The sequence below is a fragment of the Chelonus insularis genome, unplaced genomic scaffold (assembly GCF_013357705.1).
Source record: "Chelonus insularis isolate UGA/USDA-ARS -01 unplaced genomic scaffold, ASM1335770v1 contig_317_pilon, whole genome shotgun sequence".
Taxonomy (NCBI): domain Eukaryota; kingdom Metazoa; phylum Arthropoda; class Insecta; order Hymenoptera; family Braconidae; genus Chelonus; species Chelonus insularis.
The window spans coordinates 513,996-533,023 of record NW_023276487.1 but is presented as its reverse complement, the minus strand read 5'-3'; the positions used below and the strand labels follow the sequence as shown (position 1 = coordinate 533,023).

General features: G+C 27.7%; 2 protein-coding genes across 7 annotated transcripts; both read right to left on the bottom strand.

The window, feature by feature from the left end:
• Positions 1-1,626: 1,626 nt before the first annotated feature.
• LOC118065626 (nose resistant to fluoxetine protein 6-like) lies at positions 1,627-5,552 on the bottom strand. The gene is made up of 12 exons (XM_035081038.1): positions 4,563-5,552; positions 4,223-4,467; positions 3,945-4,138; positions 3,752-3,882; positions 3,227-3,668; positions 2,994-3,159; positions 2,845-2,924; positions 2,670-2,765; positions 2,465-2,594; positions 2,205-2,382; positions 1,916-2,058; positions 1,627-1,831 (listed from the first exon to the last, which is right to left on the bottom strand). Exons 1-12 carry the CDS (start codon positions 4,792-4,794, stop codon positions 1,706-1,708), a joined length of 2,163 nt encoding a protein of 720 aa, XP_034936929.1. The 5' UTR covers positions 4,795-5,552; the 3' UTR covers positions 1,627-1,705.
• Positions 5,553-6,175: 623 nt separating this feature from the next.
• On the bottom strand, positions 6,176-18,823 carry LOC118065627 (protein FAM102A). Of its 6 annotated transcripts, none has more exons than XM_035081039.1 (10): positions 18,598-18,823; positions 16,530-17,094; positions 11,236-11,356; positions 10,967-11,157; positions 10,681-10,892; positions 10,346-10,568; positions 9,242-9,874; positions 8,151-8,306; positions 7,599-7,804; positions 6,176-7,428 (listed from the first exon to the last, which is right to left on the bottom strand). In XM_035081039.1, exons 2-10 carry the CDS (start codon positions 16,673-16,675, stop codon positions 7,307-7,309), a joined length of 2,010 nt encoding a protein of 669 aa, XP_034936930.1. In that variant the 5' UTR covers positions 16,676-17,094; positions 18,598-18,823; the 3' UTR covers positions 6,176-7,306. The 6 variants fall into 6 exon arrangements, with proteins under 6 accessions (XP_034936930.1, XP_034936932.1, XP_034936934.1 ...); XM_035081041.1 differs by lacking the exon at positions 18,598-18,823 and adding an exon at positions 18,351-18,536; XM_035081043.1 differs by lacking the exon at positions 18,598-18,823 and adding an exon at positions 17,960-18,223.
• Positions 18,824-19,028: the final 205 nt, after the last annotated feature.

Genomic DNA, 19,028 nt, shown 5'->3' with positions numbered 1-19,028 from the left:
CTGTTCGCAACATACATAGAAGCTATAAAACCACTTGATATTTTTGTAACAGCTCAGAGGTAACACGCTCGACTATAGAAACGTAGGTTTTGTGTTCAAGCCTATTAATGTCATCTCTTTTTTTAAATTTAATAAATTGTAATAATTAATATTTTTAGGACAGATTTCATATGCAATCACGCTGAAGGAAAAAAAAATAATGTAGCTTTTCTTTGATGTAGTCAAAATTATGATCTAAGCATCATTTATACTGAAATTATAGCCATTTCCGGTTTCACCTTCATTTCCAGTTCTAAGGTCGTTGGAATAAATTGTTATTTAAGGTTAAATTTGAGAGCACCAAAACGCACCGAATAACCTCCGGTCATCAAAGTTGAAGAATTTCTTTTTCTAACCTTAAAAAATGCAAAAAATCGTAATTATGCATGGATCATAAAACTAAGAATGTTATTAGAAAGAGGGGGACGAGACGGGTTCCAAACACTGGCTATCGACTGTAATTGGTTAGTAAAATCAAGAGATATTAGTAGAAATCTGCAAAACATAAAAATATGCATAACCTCTATGCTTATGATGGTACGAGGTTGATCGAGGACTCATATGACAGATCTGGACCTAAGTAAAAAATTCGACTCCCCCTATAGGATACCCCCGTCAAAAATGCCGTATCTCGCTTAGTTTTCAAGTTATGAGCGTCTAAAGGTTTTCTTATGTTTCATTGGAGCATAGCTTTTTATATTGCCGATAACTCACGATCCATTAGAGGTCAATGGACCACAAGCTTATCAATAGATTCCCGAGAGCCAGAGCTTTCCTTTGATGTAGTCAAAATTATGATCTAAGCATGATTTATGCTGGAATTATAGCCATTTCCGGTTACACCTTCATTTCCAGTTCTAAGGTCGTTGGAGTAAATTGTTATTTGAGGTTAAATTTGAGAGCACCGAATAACCTCCGGTCATCAAAGTTGAACAATTTTTTTTTGAAACTTTTCTCCTATCTAATATAGATCCTTTCATTTTCCTTTAGTTCGTCACCAGTATATTACAATCATTCATTTTCCTGGATCTCAGTATTTCCTTAATAGATTGTTGAAGAAAAGAAAAGCAATCATGACACAAGAATAATTGATAAAACATGTTAAATATTCATCAAAATAACAGTTAATATTTGCGTATAAAACTAAATTATTAGATAACATATCACAGTATGAGCCCCATATAGGTATAATTCCGAAATTTTTCTATTATTTTTTATCAAATTATGTCTGATTTAACCACTAATTGTTGATTGTTAATTGTTTATTAGAAAAATGATATCGTATTTTATTTTCAAAAAGGTACTGTCACTGCCACCTATTGAAAAACTTTCGAACTAACTTATTCATCTAGCTTACTGACGAAGGTCATGTTCTCTGTCCATACAACAGATAAATTTCAAAATCATTTCTAATCTGGTACTCTGGACAATTCAGCCGTCTCATAGTTTCAAATCATTTTACTAATTTTTTAGCAATATAAATTTTCTAACAATTCGTTCGCATAAACTCATTACATTTAGCAGTTACCAAAAATATGACGTAATTTTTAATAGATGCCTAGGAAAAACAAAATAATTACAACCATATCATTGTTAGTTTTGAATATATTTTGTTGCAATTATGGTCAATTTTATAAATCTTTATAAGATAATCCATATTATCCAATTATTGGTGCCTATGACGAGGTTGTGTTAAAACTTTTTGAAGTAAAATGAAGGGCGTCTCCAACGTTATTGCAAGAATATAAGCAAAAAGATACGTCAGGAAAACATTGCCTAGGTAAGTAATAAACTGAAAATTAATTACGTAGATAATTATTAACCTTATTATCTATAGATCAGATTTTTAACATTCAATACAATAAAAACAAAATACCGCTGGTGTAATATCCACATGTACTGGTTTTTCAGCCATCATATACATTGTACTAGCAATTATTGGGTTCAGTAAATAAGCTCCATAAGTCATTCTGCTCATAGGAATCCAGGCTTTGAGTGAAAGAAAATTATTTATAATTCCTATATGATGGAATAAAATTATATAAGTACACTCATAGGTAAGTGATAATTTTAGGATTAGGCCACTATAATAATAACTATCTCATAAGAACCATTATGTAATGCTAAATCAACACATTTTTTTAAGTAATAATAAAAATAATGACCTGCATTATTGGTATGACATGCAATTAACAACCAAGCAATGCCAATTCCCCAAATAGTTCTGCCTAAAGCCATGTAAAATGCTGAAGTAACAACTGTTAAAATTCTTCTGTTTGATGTGCCAAACAATGTAAGAAGATTGCATGAACTTCCCAAAATCCAAAGAAGACATAAAGTGCCCTGGTAGAAAAAGTTTTAACTATTATTCAACGTTTCAATGATAAATTAAAGGAAATAATAAATTAAAATATGGACTGCATACTTTTTTAACAATCAATTTTCCTTCCAATCTGAATAATATATATGCTGCAATCATTCCAACTAAATAAGGACCAATTCGTACCCATGGTGGATCATAAATAATATTCATCTTATTCCAAAGATCGTCTGCTCTATAAGATGAATTTTTTTTCATTTTTGTGTCATTTTCTCTATAAATAAATCATATGAAAACTATGAATGCTTACGTGAAAATGAATTCATTAGAATATGATACATAGCCAGTAATCAGAACTGAGGAAATTAAAAGCCCAAATAGCAGAATTACAGCTAAATAGAAATATCTAGAACAAAATGTTTTTAAACAGAAAATGAATATTATTAAGTACACAAAAGTAAATGAAAAAATATTATTCTTATTACATGTTTGATAAGAAAAGGAGAAATATTCCGACAATAAAAAATTGCATGTCATTTGATATGTACCAGCTCCAAGACAAACACTAGTAAGAAAAATGGTTTAGTCTTTATTAGAGTAATAAATCAATAAATATTTTATGATTCATAAATACCATTGTGTCTTTATCAAATAAATTATTAATATAAAGCAAATTTCTCCACCAATATTTGGCACACATTTCTTCAGGCCTTTCAGACATTTGAAACAGTGCTACATGAGCATAAAAACTTGTAAACATTTGAATTATTCCTAAAACTATCATATAGGCAGGAGTCAACCTGAAAAAATAAATTTACTAATTTTTCTCATTTAATTCATTGATTTAACTACTAATTAAAATCTTACCTCACAATTCTTTTAATTATTAATCCAAAAAAATTTGTCCAATTAAGTCTTATAGCATGTTCTCTTTCTTCCTTCTTTTTATTTTTCTCTTTAAAAAATAACCAAGCTACTAAAAATCCACTGATACAAAAAAAAGTATCCACTGACATTGCTCCATTACTAATTATTTGAGCACTAAAACCCTCTCCATTTCGCCAAGCTGTTATTCTATTATCAGCAAAATCATTCATGTATATCACAGTATGAATTAAAATTATCCAAAGCATTCCAAGGAATTTTATGCCATGGATAGCAGATATTGAATCTTTTTTTATTTTAGTTTTAAAAATCATACCAGAATTCGTATAAACGGAAAAACATAACAGAATGTGGCAAAGCATACTTGAAGGTTTACAAGTATTTTTTATCGCAAGATGTTTATGTTGAGGAAAGCTAGTTGGATCTTATGAAGATAAAAAAATGTTAATCAATTTTTTAAATAAATAAGTTGATATATAAGATACAGAAATTTATAGTTATTCATACTTAAATATAATCCATCATTATTGTCGTTTAAATTCATGAGTCTTTTTTTTTTTACTAGTCTTTTCTGATAAATAATAATATCATATCCGGTTCCCAAAATGATCATCAACCCTATTATTATTAAGATCATTCTAAAAAGGAATCATTTTAATTATCCATTTAGGAAATTGGTTCTTGATAATATACTACTTACATAAAAATAATAGATTGCCAATTTAATAACCAGTGATAATCAAATCTACCATCTTTGACATGGATGAGACTAAAATCTGCTGCATATAAATCACCTACCGGAAGAGCTTTTGTTTTAAATATTTCATTGAGAATACTTTGCAATTCATGCGTTGTACAGGAAGCGGGAAGACAAAGTCCCAAAGTTATGATATCCTTGAAAAATTTTTTATTTTATCATTTTATAATGGAGCCCAATATGGTTGCTGAAATAGTATTTATTGGAGAATAATTACTTACTTCATCTGGCATTCTCACATGATATTGAATGGTACTATTATGTCTAAAACGTGCAATAAAATAATTAATTTCATAGGGTGGAAATTCTTCATCAATATTACGATATAAGGAATTATTTTTTAGAAAACTTGGAATTAATTCTAAGGGTTTATTATTTCCAAGATCTGAGCATTGAGTTTTTTGACCAAGCCAAAATTTATTGCCGTATATAAATCCTGATGAAGGCTTTCCATTTGCATCTAGGACTACAAAAAATGATTTATTACAATAACATTACTACAAACCTTTGAATAATATCCTCATAATTTACTATTCTTTCATACAATTCATTTATACCTACTCTTTAAACTCCACAACTTTCGATTATCAATTCCTTCCCGAAGCATGTTTAACTCACTCTTACACTTACTAAAATTTTTTAAAATATCTGTTGTTTCTGTTATTATATATGCTGGAAAACTCTTTTCTATTTTATCATTTGAATTAGCTTTCACATTGTTAATAATTCCAATAAAATAAATGACTAATGTTATAAAACAAATTTTTACATAAACTGAAGATAATTTAAACATTATTTTAAACTCAATTCAATATTTGTTATTTATAATAGAGTATTTAAATTTGATTACTATAATTTTCAATGGCTCAGATAGTCAGGGGATTGTGTTAGAAGAAAAGTGACTGCCAGTGAGGAAGGATTGAATATTTCAGGGCAGAATTGAAATGGAGAGTAAAATATAGTAGTAATCCCCTCTATTTTCTATAAACATAAGAGATGAACACATTTGATCTTTGATTTTAGTATTTATCTACTTGATTCAATTTTTAAATAATTACAAAAATTACATGTCAGTATTAAAGTCAAAGATTAATGGTCATATTTCATTAATTATACATCATGGAGAATTCAAGTTTATTTACAATAAATAAAAGATAAAAGTTGATAACAATAAACTACTATAAACTCGAAATACAAGCTGAAGATTAGCAATGTGAAAGTAGTGTGGAAAACGATGTAATGTATCGATGTATCATAGTACGGACGTTGCATCACGCTTAGAGCAAGTCTTATTCTAGAGAAAGTTGAACGTTTCTTCTCAAGTACTTATACAGAAATTTATGATATTCAATTAAATGACATTTTTTTATATCAAAGAAACAAAAAAAGATAAGTTGGAATAAGTATTAATTCTATTCTTAAAATATGTAACAATGATTTGGAATGTTTTATACTAGTTAATTAATTTAATTAACAATAAACAATGCCCTAAAAATGTAATGTCTTATAAATGAAAATAAAATCAAGCTTGCATAAACTTATCTTTTTATGATTCTTATTTTATAAATATTACCATTTTTTTTTTTTTAAATTATAACTAATGAAAAAATAATAATCAAATTCTATTAATTATAATGATCTATTAAAGTAAACGAGTACTACTAGTGAGTGTAAAATTATTATTAGATTAAAAAAATAATATTTCTTTGGAATAAAAAGTAATATTTTTTTTATATAATACAATTGACAATACAGTAATAATTTGTAATTATTACAATATCATAAATATCACAACAATAATATCTGTTTCCACACGTAAATTAAAAATAAAAATAAACAGTTAAAAATATAGTATAATTGGAAGAAAAAAGTCATAATAGAGGACTGCCAATGTGATTTATCAAGTTTAATGAGCTTATTGTAATACCGCTTATCAATCAGTCATAATATAGAATAATACTCATAAAGAGCAATGTAATTATTAGAAAGAAATTAAAATTTGGCAAGTCTAATTAAGATTGAAACTTTCTGTAGCATACTTAATTAATATATTTGTTAATTAAATATTTAATTATTTTGTGTTTCGTTCTTTTTCTCATCTTCAATTCCTTCTTTTCATCACTGAATTAAAAGTATGGCAATCAAAGTAAAGTGGCACGCAGACATTTAGTACTTTTGTAAAAACAACACTTTAAACTTATAGTACAGTATTCATAAAATTTTTAAAATTTCTTCTTTCCATATTCTCATCTTTTACTCAACATTTAATTACAGCTGACGCTAGTAAATTGGAGAGAAAATGGTATGTAATATCGGCCACTTAACTATATAACAATTACTACACCATATATATACAATGCTAATTTTTTAAAACGGCCGGTTTGCACCAATATACTGGTGATTTGAATGAGCAGCTATCATTTTTTAAAATTTATTATTATTAATGATTATAAATACTAAGCTTTGTAAAAGACAAGAATAAATAACGCAAGCGAAAAAGCAATGCGTTTGAGGCTTCAATTACATTTTTACTGATTTGAGAATATAAATACACACAGATAATACAATTAAATATATGTAATAGTCAAAAAAAAAAATCATAAATTAATTAAAAAAATTTATGTAACATCGATGCAATTTCGGCATTGAATACTTTAACATTTATTGATTCTTTTTTAATTTAAAAATTAATTTTTCTTCTATCTAATGTTCTCAATAATTTGAGTTCATACTATATTAACTAACCATCCACCAATGAAACACAATTATTTTATTTTTGTGCTTCATTTATTGGAAGAAAATATGCACATTTTGTTATTCATTTTATTTAATTTATTACTTTTAAAATTTCTTTATTATTTCAAACATCTTTTACTCTCATATTAACATAGTACGTTGATGAATTTCTTGGAAAGAGTCTCAGTCAAGTCTTTATCTCCTTAATGTGCGTAATCTATCAAGGATCAATTTTTACCGGTCAAACTAGATCCACTCGCAAATTAAAAAAATATTTCCAGTCCTCGGCTTCTTGATTTTTTACATCATTTTTTTTTTTTTTTAATATTTCAATAGTTATTACTTTTTTGTTTATTTTTATTATTGTTATTATTATTAACGTATATATTTTTTATTTATTACTATTATTTATATTTTTTCTTTGTAATATTTTTAATTTTTATTTTGAATCGATAGTCGCTTCACTACCGTGGCTCATAAGCTTCATAGACTAGCTCTGGTACCAAGGCAAGTGAAAACGACGTTGTCGACTGCCTTGAATACTGTCGTCTTGTTGCAGGAGCTTGGTGTTACCTGTTGTTTTCTTCCATTACCACCTGTTTGAACACTCCAGCAGACATTTGACTCTTCACTTCATGACTTCCAAGTGCTGTTGTACCATCTTTAGCAATGAACAGTTGTAATCCAGATGCTAATTACAAAAAAAAAACACACACACAAAACATTAGTACTACATACATGATACAATACAATATAAAACTGATTATAATCAACACAAACATTAGATGAAATAAAAATTATCATTTGTTAATTAATAATTTTTCTATGTAATAATTGTAATTGAAAATTATAGTAGCTTACTTTCAGCACTTTCCGAATCTGATTGCTCTAGATTTGTTGCTGCTAATAATTCATCAATAAGAGAATCTGCATTTGGACGTGTTACTTCTACTCGACAAAGTACAGAATTACCACTACCATCTTCAGCTTTTTTTCTTCTTTCTAAAGCTGCCTTTGCACGATCTAATGATCCTGTTTCACTTAATCCAGATCCTCCTGAAGGATTTCTAGTAAAGATAAATATTTTTTTAACTAATTCCTTATTTTTATCATCAATAAATATTATAAAAAATATTTATAAAACTATTATTATTTATGTTAAGAAACAAACAAAGCATTATTGCTTTGGTAACTTTTTTTTATCAATAAAATTATATTTTAATATAAAATTGAAGTACTTAGAATAAAAATTAATTAATGATAGAAGAATAAAGATAAACAAATGAAAATAATTATGAAATGTTCATGCAAAAATGAAAGAAAAATAAATCATATGAAACTATTAAAAAGCTAAAGGCTATAGCTAAGCCAAGGACACATATCGTACTAATAGAGACATTAACATTAACTAACGGTGGGGTAATGCTGTTTCGATGCTGTGCGATTACGGGTGTTACTTCCGGTACACTTAGCATGGACTCGTCAGAGTCGGGGCTCGTAGTCACAGTTGCCAATTTTACACTCGTACCATCAAGCAATTTTCGATGCGTATGACTGCCGCCAATGCCCCTGCAAGAGGATTTAAAGCTGTCCAAACCAAAGCTATTTTTTGTTTATTTTTACTACTATATTATCTAATATATTTTTTTTTTACTAATAAATAGAATTAAAATAATATGTGTTATGTATAACATATAAACAATATGATATATATACAAAAAAACAAATTTATTTCAATTCTTTAATCGTATTTTTAATATCTATTTTACATTTTAAAATATACAAAATATTAAGATATTTTAAAATTAAAAAAATTTTCAATTTATTTTAAATATATCTCTTTCAAAAAAATCTCTATATTTTGAATATACAGCAGTAAAGCTAAGGAATAATGCAATCGGCAAAATGCTAATGAAATATTGTTAGAATAGTTATCTAATTAATTATAAGCTCCACGAAAATTTAATTATTAGACATGATATCAAAGCAATAGTTGAAAATGATTTGTACATTGATACTTGAATGATTCAATAACCCCGATGAAGTTTAGTCATCACTAGCAACACTCTAATTGTGCAAGAAAATACTTGTTAGCAATTCATTTGACTATTGTTAGTACTACTGAAAGGCAAGGCTTTATTTTTATTTTTCATAGTTTCATGACTATACACTGAAGTATATAGATAACTCATAAAAATAAATAAAACAAACATGAAAGATCAAAGTATAACTTAGAACTTTTTGAGCAGAAAGTAAAAGTGAATTTACTAAACAAGTTTTTCTTTATTTTTATTGAAATATTTAAAAAAGTAAATTTTACTTTGAAAACAGTATATTTGAATTTTTCTGCATATTAATCCAAATAACAACCATTCAGACAAAGAAGCTGAAGAAGGATAAAAAATTTTATAAATAAAAACAGAAATTAAAAGACCAAAAGAAAAAAAAAAGAAGTTGAAATAAATGAAGAAATCATAAAAATTTTGGCAATAAATAAAACCTACCTGAGGGTTTGAGCTGCTGTGGCAGAAATAAACGAGGAGGCTCTGGGAGTATCAGGTCTATGAAGAGGATCAGGAGAGGAAACAGCTCTAGCTTGATCCGCGAGTCTTAAAATAGGACTAGTCATTCTTTCTCTTTTCTCGATACAATCACAAGTTTTTGACATATTTTTCCAACTAGACTGTCCAATTCGTGGTTTAGATGTTGAATTTTTATCATTTTTTGTAAAAATTATCGAAGACCGGTCACTACCACTTTTTTCATTTTTACAAGAATGCCGAGTAATATCTTGAGGTACTTTAAAAATTTTATCTTTGATTAAATTATTATTAGTTAATGCTCCATTGGTTGGAAGATTTTTTTCAGTACTGTTTTTATCTATTGACGACTTAATGACATTCATTGGCATTGAAATCGTATTATCTTGGGACGTTTGACGACCTTTACGTGATGTCACTGGACTCGCGGATAGCCAAAACCGGTTAGGAGAATCTGTGATGGTAATGTTGGATAGTGGTGAAGGTGGAGACATTTGGAGTAATTTGTTTGTAACATTAGGGTCAAGTTGGTTGTTGTAACATTCATTTTGGGATAAAGTAGGAAGGCGTGGAGCCCATATCGGCCAGGAAGGTGACCTATAAATATCATAACACAAATTTTTGAAGCATGCAAAAATGATAAAAACAAATTACAATTTTTTACATAAATTCAAAATTTTTTAATAAAAACTTTACTAATAAAGTTTAATTAAATTATAAACAATATGAAAAAATAATTAAACATATAATTTAAACATTTACTAAATCATTATAAAAATATCTATACTCGAAAATAAGTCAATAGACAAAGAATAATAAAATTGAAAGAGGAGAAGAAGAAAAAGAAAGGAAGCAATATTTTAATTAATAATCCAATTTTGAGATATTGCTCAAAGCATGGGATCAGATTTTAAGTTAGACAATGATTAATTAATTAGTACGTGATTTATAGGTATCATTAGTATGAATATTAATATGTTAACCGATTTAGAGGCCTTATTAAAACCACTTTCTTTCATTTTTCTATAAACAACAATCATCAGTTTTTAAAAAAGACCTTGTTCTTACCTGATATGACCACTGTCACCGCCACTACTACTTTGCCTGCTATGCTGACTATGTGAATTGAGTGATCCATATCCTGATCCTTTACTTAGTTGACTCGTGTTACTACTATTTCGAGAGTGGCCGGACTCAGTATGAGCTTCAGTAAGAGCTTCTACTGTCATTACAGAAGGTATTATTTCGCTGACAGTCATCGGATCATAAGTCTCCGTTCCACAAAGTAATTCTAGAAAGATTGAAAATTTTTTATTAAGCATCAAATAAATCGAAAGAACGAAAGTAAAAGAGAGAGAGAAAGAATATTTAATAAATATTTTGTTTCTGAAACTATTTTTTACCGGAAGAAAATAATGCTGGTCTCTTTTTTGGAAGACTACCAAACCCACTACTTGCACTAGCTATACTTCCAGCTAATGATCCACTTGAGACATAATCTTCACGATTTGCACTTCTTTCTGGACCAACTGATTCGTCCGTCGTCCCAGTCCCAGATACTCCTGGTACAACTCCTGGTACTGCTAATTGTGTTTGCTTTAATGATGGAGAAGGGCTAGAAAATTTCAATATCAATGAATAACTTGGTGAGATAATTTATTGAATAGAAAATAAATTTCAAATACTTACACTTTGAAAAGTATATCGCCTGAAAGCATATTCATTTTAATAGCTACTCTTAGCATTGAATTATCTTGTCTATGTCTTGTATCATAGCCTTCTAAAAGACATCGTCGTCGACAGAGACCAGCTCCTGCAAACTCTGCAAGATTAAGATCCGTGAAACCTAGCTTCTGGAAGGACCTGCCTCCTTTTATTTCCTGGAAAAAAATATTTATATAGTAAATGGAAAAGATACAAAGAAAAAAAAATTATGCTAACATCTTTTTATAGCATACTTTTCTCACAGATATCCGTAGAATACATGGATCAAGGATACCAGTCGATGCATTTGCACTCATTTTGCATAAAAAGTCAAACTTTGCATTCCATCTTACTGTATGTTCCTGTACTTCTTCTCTGAATAAAAACCATTTAATAAATATAATTATAGTAATTTTTTTATAGTCAGTTTCTTATTAAGGAGAATTCTTTTTAAATACAGTTGAAAAAAAGTTCAGTACAAGAAAAAACCTAAAGATAAATACAATAATTAGCTGAATAATATAAGGAAAAAACTTCTTTCCAAATATTAATTCAAAATAGAAAAAAGTAATTAAATTCTTAAATAAAATAGTGTATTTGGAAGTAAATGATTTGTTCATGTTCTTGAATTTTTTTTTAAACTTATTTAAAAGTACAATTTACTTTTCAGGTTTCACTGGTGAAACTGATGAAAGTCTGCTACATACTAGTATGAATGTTCTAGATATATATATGTATTATTCTGTGAATAAAATAGTATTACATGCTTCTTTTCATTCTCAAATTCAACGAATCAAACATAGAAAGAAAAATAAGACTGATGCTCCAGTGAGTGTGACCTAGAATATATATGAGGACTTGACTAACGTTTTAAAGATAAATGGAGATTTATTCTTCCAGACTTATCTTCTAGACTTATTTGAATAGAAATAATAATAAATTCTGAGACTTAGCAACTAAAAAAAATAAGATTGCTTCACTTAAGCTACTGCTAAACATAAAAAAATAAGATTTTTAAGATCAATTATAGTATAATGGCTTACAAATGTTAGCTTTTTATATACCAAGCTATAATATGAGATTTTAATGTTAGCACTTTGTAACCAGTCATGTTTGCATGCAATAAAATAGCTATTAAAGAATGACTATGATTTTGAAGGTTCTAATTATTGGAGATTAAGTAAAATGAAATAAAAAAGATGTTTTAAAAACCAAAGATAACTGCAAGTGACACGCATGTGTCAATATGAAGCCTGATGAAGAGTAAAATTTAATAACATACAATCGATTGAGTATCATTGACTTAAATTGTCATAGAGGTCAAGTGAATGGAACTTGACCATCCATGAGTATACTACATATTTAATAAATTAACCATTTACCTAGTATTATAATTACTATTTAACTATTATTGAAAGTAATTATTCCAAATTTCACAAATTTATTATCTACTGAGTTATAACTTTAGACGTAATCATGATGAGTAATTAGTGACTGAAATAGAATTTATAATTTTACACTTGAAAATGGATTATTTTAAAAACATTACTAAATAACTTTTAAAACATTATTCTTGTTTATCTTCTATACTATTATTTTTTTTTATATTGAAAATGTAATTAATTTGTTATTGGGACTTTTGGAGATTAAATTTAGAATAATTAATCGCTTAAAATATTTTTTTCGTGAAACAGCCGTAGGCAAGGCTATCCAAAGTTTCTGGTTGATTTCATAATCGACCTGTGAACATAGTTCTTACTTTCTAAAATCATTTGATCGTATTAAATATAAAGCTCACATAAGTCGTTGACTGATCTTTAGATAATTTGATATTATTAAGGATATTATCATAGACAAATAATTTACTTCAAATATTGTATAAATTTTTATAATGACCTTTTTTTCATCTTTATTAGTTCCTAAAATATGTCAATTATAAATTTGATGACTTATAAACAACAAAATAACAATATAAAAGTAATTTAATTAAAAAATTATTAAAAAGTAGTTACTCCAACTCAATAAATCCATTTTCAATTATTCAATATTGTCTTTGGTCTAATTAAAATGATTATAAACACATTTATAATGTGATAATAAATTGACAATCCTATTACAATATACATGGATAATAATTATTTCCATCAAGTACATAGAAAACTTGCTTCTGTGACAGTATTAATGTTGACCATGACCGTCATCGTTGCCAACTCAAGTACATAACGATTAAACACAATCATGATGATGTGTTAAATCATATGCCTACAAAATACTATGATCTAAGACCTGTTCTTTGCATTATATCATAGCTAATATTCTCAAAACCCCCATTGTATTGTTTATAAAGTAATTACACGTACTTGATCAATGTCATTTATACAACATCTAGAAACTAATAAAATATATGTCTAATAAATCAAATTCAAAGATATTTATGAATTATTTCAAATGAATGGAATTAAAGAGGATATCCGAAATTTTACAAGTAAATTCAATAATGTTTTATCGTGGGGTAACTTTAAATAACACAGGTCAGACTGTTATTCAAATATTCCAACACGAAACAGTAACTTCCGGAATTGTGGATACACATTAATATGAGTACATATAATACTAATGATAAATTTTCATTATCAACAATATAACTATGTAAGTTTAAAAGTCTTGATGCTGCTTTTGTGGATGAATAGTTCTAAAAATACACCTTGATGACTAATATTTTTATTAACAACCAAATACTATAATTGGGTTATAAAAAACTTTCAGATGATAAATGTCTGGTTTGATTTATTTTTTTTTTTATCATTGTTAACATGTAGTTTTATTGCAATCTCAACGATTACAAGCAACTTCAAATCTTAAATGATCTATTAATAATGAAAAGCATAAAAGAAGACATTTTATTGGTAGACACGTTGCTAAGGGTTATTGATCTATAAGGGCGTCCTTTTTCTTTCTCTCTTTTTCTCTCATTGTCACACTCGAGTTTATGTTGTCGAGGGTGCGGATATCATAGTGGGATGTATACAAGTTGTTCGTAAACTGGAGTGAAAGCATAAATGAATATATGACAAGAGGGAAGATGTTGAAGATAATATGTTGCATGAATATAATCAATAAATTGTAGCGACTTTTTGATGTTTAAAATCAAATTTACTTTGTTGATAAATAAATCTAGAAATTTTCATTAGCAAAAGACATCATTAACTTCTGAATATTAAATACAATATTGTCAGTTAAGGAAACTTAATTTCATTAAATATTATAATTGGTTGTGGTTCATAGAATTAATTACATTAACTTTCATAAACATTGTATCATCACTAACGTGATAATTAGGTTTCATTATTCTTCACATATATTTATAACTTGATGCTTTCATCAACGATATTACTTCAGAATTATTTTCTTAATTTTTATTCATTTTTATATTCAGAAAAATTTACTCCAAAATGAATTGTATGTTTAATTTGTTGCAAAGACATCAACTGCTACTTAGTAAAATTCTTATCGTTATCATATTATCACTATTGTGACTTCTCAAGCTATTATTATAAATTTAAACTCTTTTTGTCAAAATGAATTTACGATAAAATTTTAAGCTCATAAATTTCTTAAACAATGAATACAAGTTTCAAGGATTTACAAAATTTAACTAATATATATTCTACTCAAACTTGATAATTTAAACGAATAGTAGTTTCCAACCGAATAAAATATTTTTTTTTTAATAAAGTTTAAACTCTTGCATGATTTATTTCACAAGTATAATTAGTTGAAAATGATGGTAAAATACAAGCAAATAACTTAACAAATTTTTAAAAATGAAAGCTGTATAATTTGATTTCTTTCAGATAAAGTTGCAGCAGAACTGAAAAGCCGGTCAAGGACGTTAATCTTAAGGACGTTCAAGTGTAACCTATTAAAAGTAAAAATAAATTAAAGTTCTGGCTTCGATTCTGTAATTGGTATCTTGGATGAAACCGTAATATCCATTGATTTAATTATTATATAAATATAAATTATAATGTAAGATTCCAAATAAATGCTGTGGATTATGTGTAATCCAATGTCTCCTTATTCCATACTCGTAGCTGAATTCTGTTTAGCTAAACAAAATTAAAGTCATAGCGTAGTATTACTCTGATAAAAATGTCGACAGGACATTGTCCATTATCGTATACGATTCTACACCCTTCTTAATATGTATATGCACATTTATTATTCATTTTATTTTTCAATTCAACATTGAATTCTTTTATAATCCAAAGATTCAACACTCTTCATTCTAGGATTGAGTCTACCAAGTTCAAAGTCATGTAAGGCCTATGAATGATGTTTCTAAATAAATCTTATTTATTACCATTAAATATGTTGCAATAATTCAAATCAGATGCTTAAAAATATTGACCAATCTTTCTATAAGAGCAAAATCTGAAGCCGCACTGCGGCACACCATTTACTTTCGCAATGTGTGATCAGCGACAGATCAGAAAGGCCATCGTTCAAGGACATTCCTGTATTTCATTCAAATTTTACCTTAAAATTATTAATTATATTATTTTTATCAAATGTGCTATATGTCGTTTCTTTTGAATCATTGTTGTTTGAGGAAATATTTTCTATCCATGTATATTTTTGTCATTCAGATAATCATTATATTGGAATATTTTAGGATAATTATTTTCTATTTAACCTTTTTTTTGATTTCACATATTTACATGACCTTGAGACGTTTTTTTTTTGTTATATATTCTCTTATCTGTTACTGCGTATTCTAAAGTATTTCCTGGACTTCTGGATATCACAGTGCCAGTAACGTCATAGCAGAATAATTTTGGCTGAAATTCAACAAACGCCTACGATATTCAAGATTATTATGAGTTACTTCGTCAGTTCACAATTTGTTAAAGAATAATACACAAATAATCGATAAGAATTTTTTTGTAAAAAATATCATACATATATAGTGAAAAAAAATAGCTTAGTATTATTGAATATAGAAGTTCGATTCAATCCGAGAATATAATTAACGAACTCTAGAATCTAAACAAAAGTTCGACATTGAATAGTCATACTTCATTTATCGGAAATATTGAAATGAATCAATTAAAGGTATATAGAGTATGCTTAATAGCTGAGTTTATAATTTCTAGGTCAATCAATTTGTCAGTTAACAACAATTACATGAGTAAAGATGTATAATAATAGGTAACATTTCTATCTAGGAAAACATTTAGTAATGATTAGGTAATTTGTCTAGTCATAAGAGATAAATAAACTGAAATCTTGAAGAATTAACATGTTACTTTGACAAGGTGATAAATGTCAATATACTGCTTCAAAAGTAAAAGCGTTCAGGTCCTTGAGAACTTCAAGTAATGATACTTGAAGTCAGTTAATCAAAGTATCTTGGAAAATGCATCTTCACTTTAGCATTCATTAATATCATTATATTCACAAAAGATGTTTATCTTAGTAACAAATGAACTTTTTTTCAACAATAGAAGACACTAAATCTACATTAATATCAAAATGTTAAACTTACCTAGTAGAGTGATCAACAAAGGATCCACCATCAAGAAGACGTAATTTGGCAAACAAAACAGCATTAACAAAAGGCACTGCGGTGAGTTCTTCTAATCCAACTTCTACTGAGAATTTGTACTTCTTCTTCTTCATCATGAAGGCCATTATTTCATTAAGCCTCAACAGACACTTTACTTGAACTATAATAACTTTGAAACACCGTGATTTTTTTTCACGTTCCAATTCTGATTCAATCACCGTCTCCTTGGCCTCGTCCTTTTTCAAGGCCGAGTTATCTCCACATACTTTTTGCCTTTTCTTCAATTTAGCAATACAAGTATTTATATTTGTTAAATATTTAATATGTTTGGAAGAAATCCTTTTGTCTACTAAAGTTTTTTTAATGGTTTATAGCAGACGTGAGAAGACACTTAGAATTAAAAAACTTGGAATCTTTGCAAAGAAGAAAAATAATCTTTGTCATAATCTTTAGCATTGCCTTTTTCTATTTAGTGATGAATCGTTGATGTGAATTATTGTTTTCTTCTTTTCTCGTGTCATGATTAATTTAAATGGTATTGAATCTGTGAACAAAAAACATCATAAAGATTAGAAAACAGTGAGTTTAACAAAAAAAAAATGGCACAAATGATAAATGATGAGAGGAAGATCAATTTGTTACTTTTATTAAAGCTTTTCTGTAGGTCAGTAACCTTCGATCTGTTTTAATCTTTTTCTTTCCCTCTTTCTGTATGACCTCCTACTGATTTCTTTCAACAGTTTGTATTACACTTAGAAATATACAGCTTCAAGAAAATCCTTATTATGTCGTCTTTTATTTGATCAACTTTTACTGATATCATGATAACATCGTACTGATATATGATAAATTAATGACGTTATTCTATTATTTACTTCACTATCTATCAAGGATTCCTTTGAATTTAAAATTAAAGAGAAAAAAAGAAACAATGTTCTTCAGAAAAATTACCAGAAGCTTAAAAAGAGATGTTTTTCATATCACTATTTCATAGTGTGTACAATAAATTAAATAATACTCTAAAAAAAGTCATATCACAAATTAATCTTTTTCAGTTGAAATACTATGAATGTATAATGTAAAAAGAACGAAATTAATTTAGATTTATGAGTTTCTTTTTTAGAGCACTTGAATGAATTTCATTAAATTATATAAAATTGTAATTATTAATAATAAATTGAATTGTTTAAAATGAATTTAAAATTGTCAATTTGTTGATGCAAAAACATCCTGTTGTAAAAGAGTTTGGTGAAACTTTACAAAACGACAGATGATATGAATAGAAAATGAGTACTAGTTTTCCAGTAAACAATGTTAAAAAATTTTTTCGATGTTACTTCAACACTCAAAAATAGGACGTATTGCATTAGAATTGGTATTCGTACTCTAACATTTCTTACGCAACTTACGAGAATTAAATCAATTGTATTGAATAAAAAGTATCCAAGCCTCTGACGTTGCGTGGTTTGGTCAAAAGTTTGCATGGTTAGTTGCAAAATGAAAGAATACAACTGTTTGCCATGTCTGATACATAAAGAGATATATCACGAATATGACAATCGATAAACACTAATATTTAACTAGTTATTTGTCTTTCGGGGAGGTTATTGTACATTCATATCCATCGATCTTCAACGTGAAACAATATTTTGAAATGTTTCTTTTTATGCTTTCCAATAAACAGCGTACTAAATTAATTAAAATTGTATCAAAACACAAAAAATAAACAACAAAACAGCTGTCTCAGTGATGGCAGGTGAAATGAAGATAAGAGAAAACACTAGAGAAATCTTCTATAACCTCTCTTTTATTTTCTCTCTACTTTAGTCCGAATGAAATGAGCTTCTCGTCTCTTTGTTGGTATCACTCTGGACCTTTAATCGATGTCTCTGTCACTTGAAATTATTTTGATTAAACGCAAATTCTATCTTTGTTCTAGATTTTAGTTTAAACTTTTCACCAGATGCCTGAAGAAACACCTTGACACAAGAGGTTTCTCTTGTGACATCATAAAATGATACGAATTACTTAATTGATCTAAACTTACCAATTTATCTCAGATCCCACGAGATTGATTGTTAATTCAGTCACTTTAACCCACTTCACACACATTCATTATCATTTGAATATATTACTAATCCAATATTTTAATTTTTTTTTTATTAACTAATCTCAATATTATCCACTAAACCAAAATGATTTTTTTCTTCCTGACGTTACTTGTCACGCGCACGCACACAAAAACGATTAAAACGGTGTGATGTTCTCCTCGTAATCTCTAAGACTACCTAAGGTATGGAGTCTGGCGCACGACGGCCATCTTTCAGCCGACCGCCATGCTACCTTTGGTGAGTTTAAAAACTTACTAGCAAATAATTGGTCCTATCGATAATTTTGATACTTTATTGATAGAAAAGGAAACTCTTCGTATCGATGGATATTAACGTTTATTTCCATGACAATTTTATGAGAATGGAT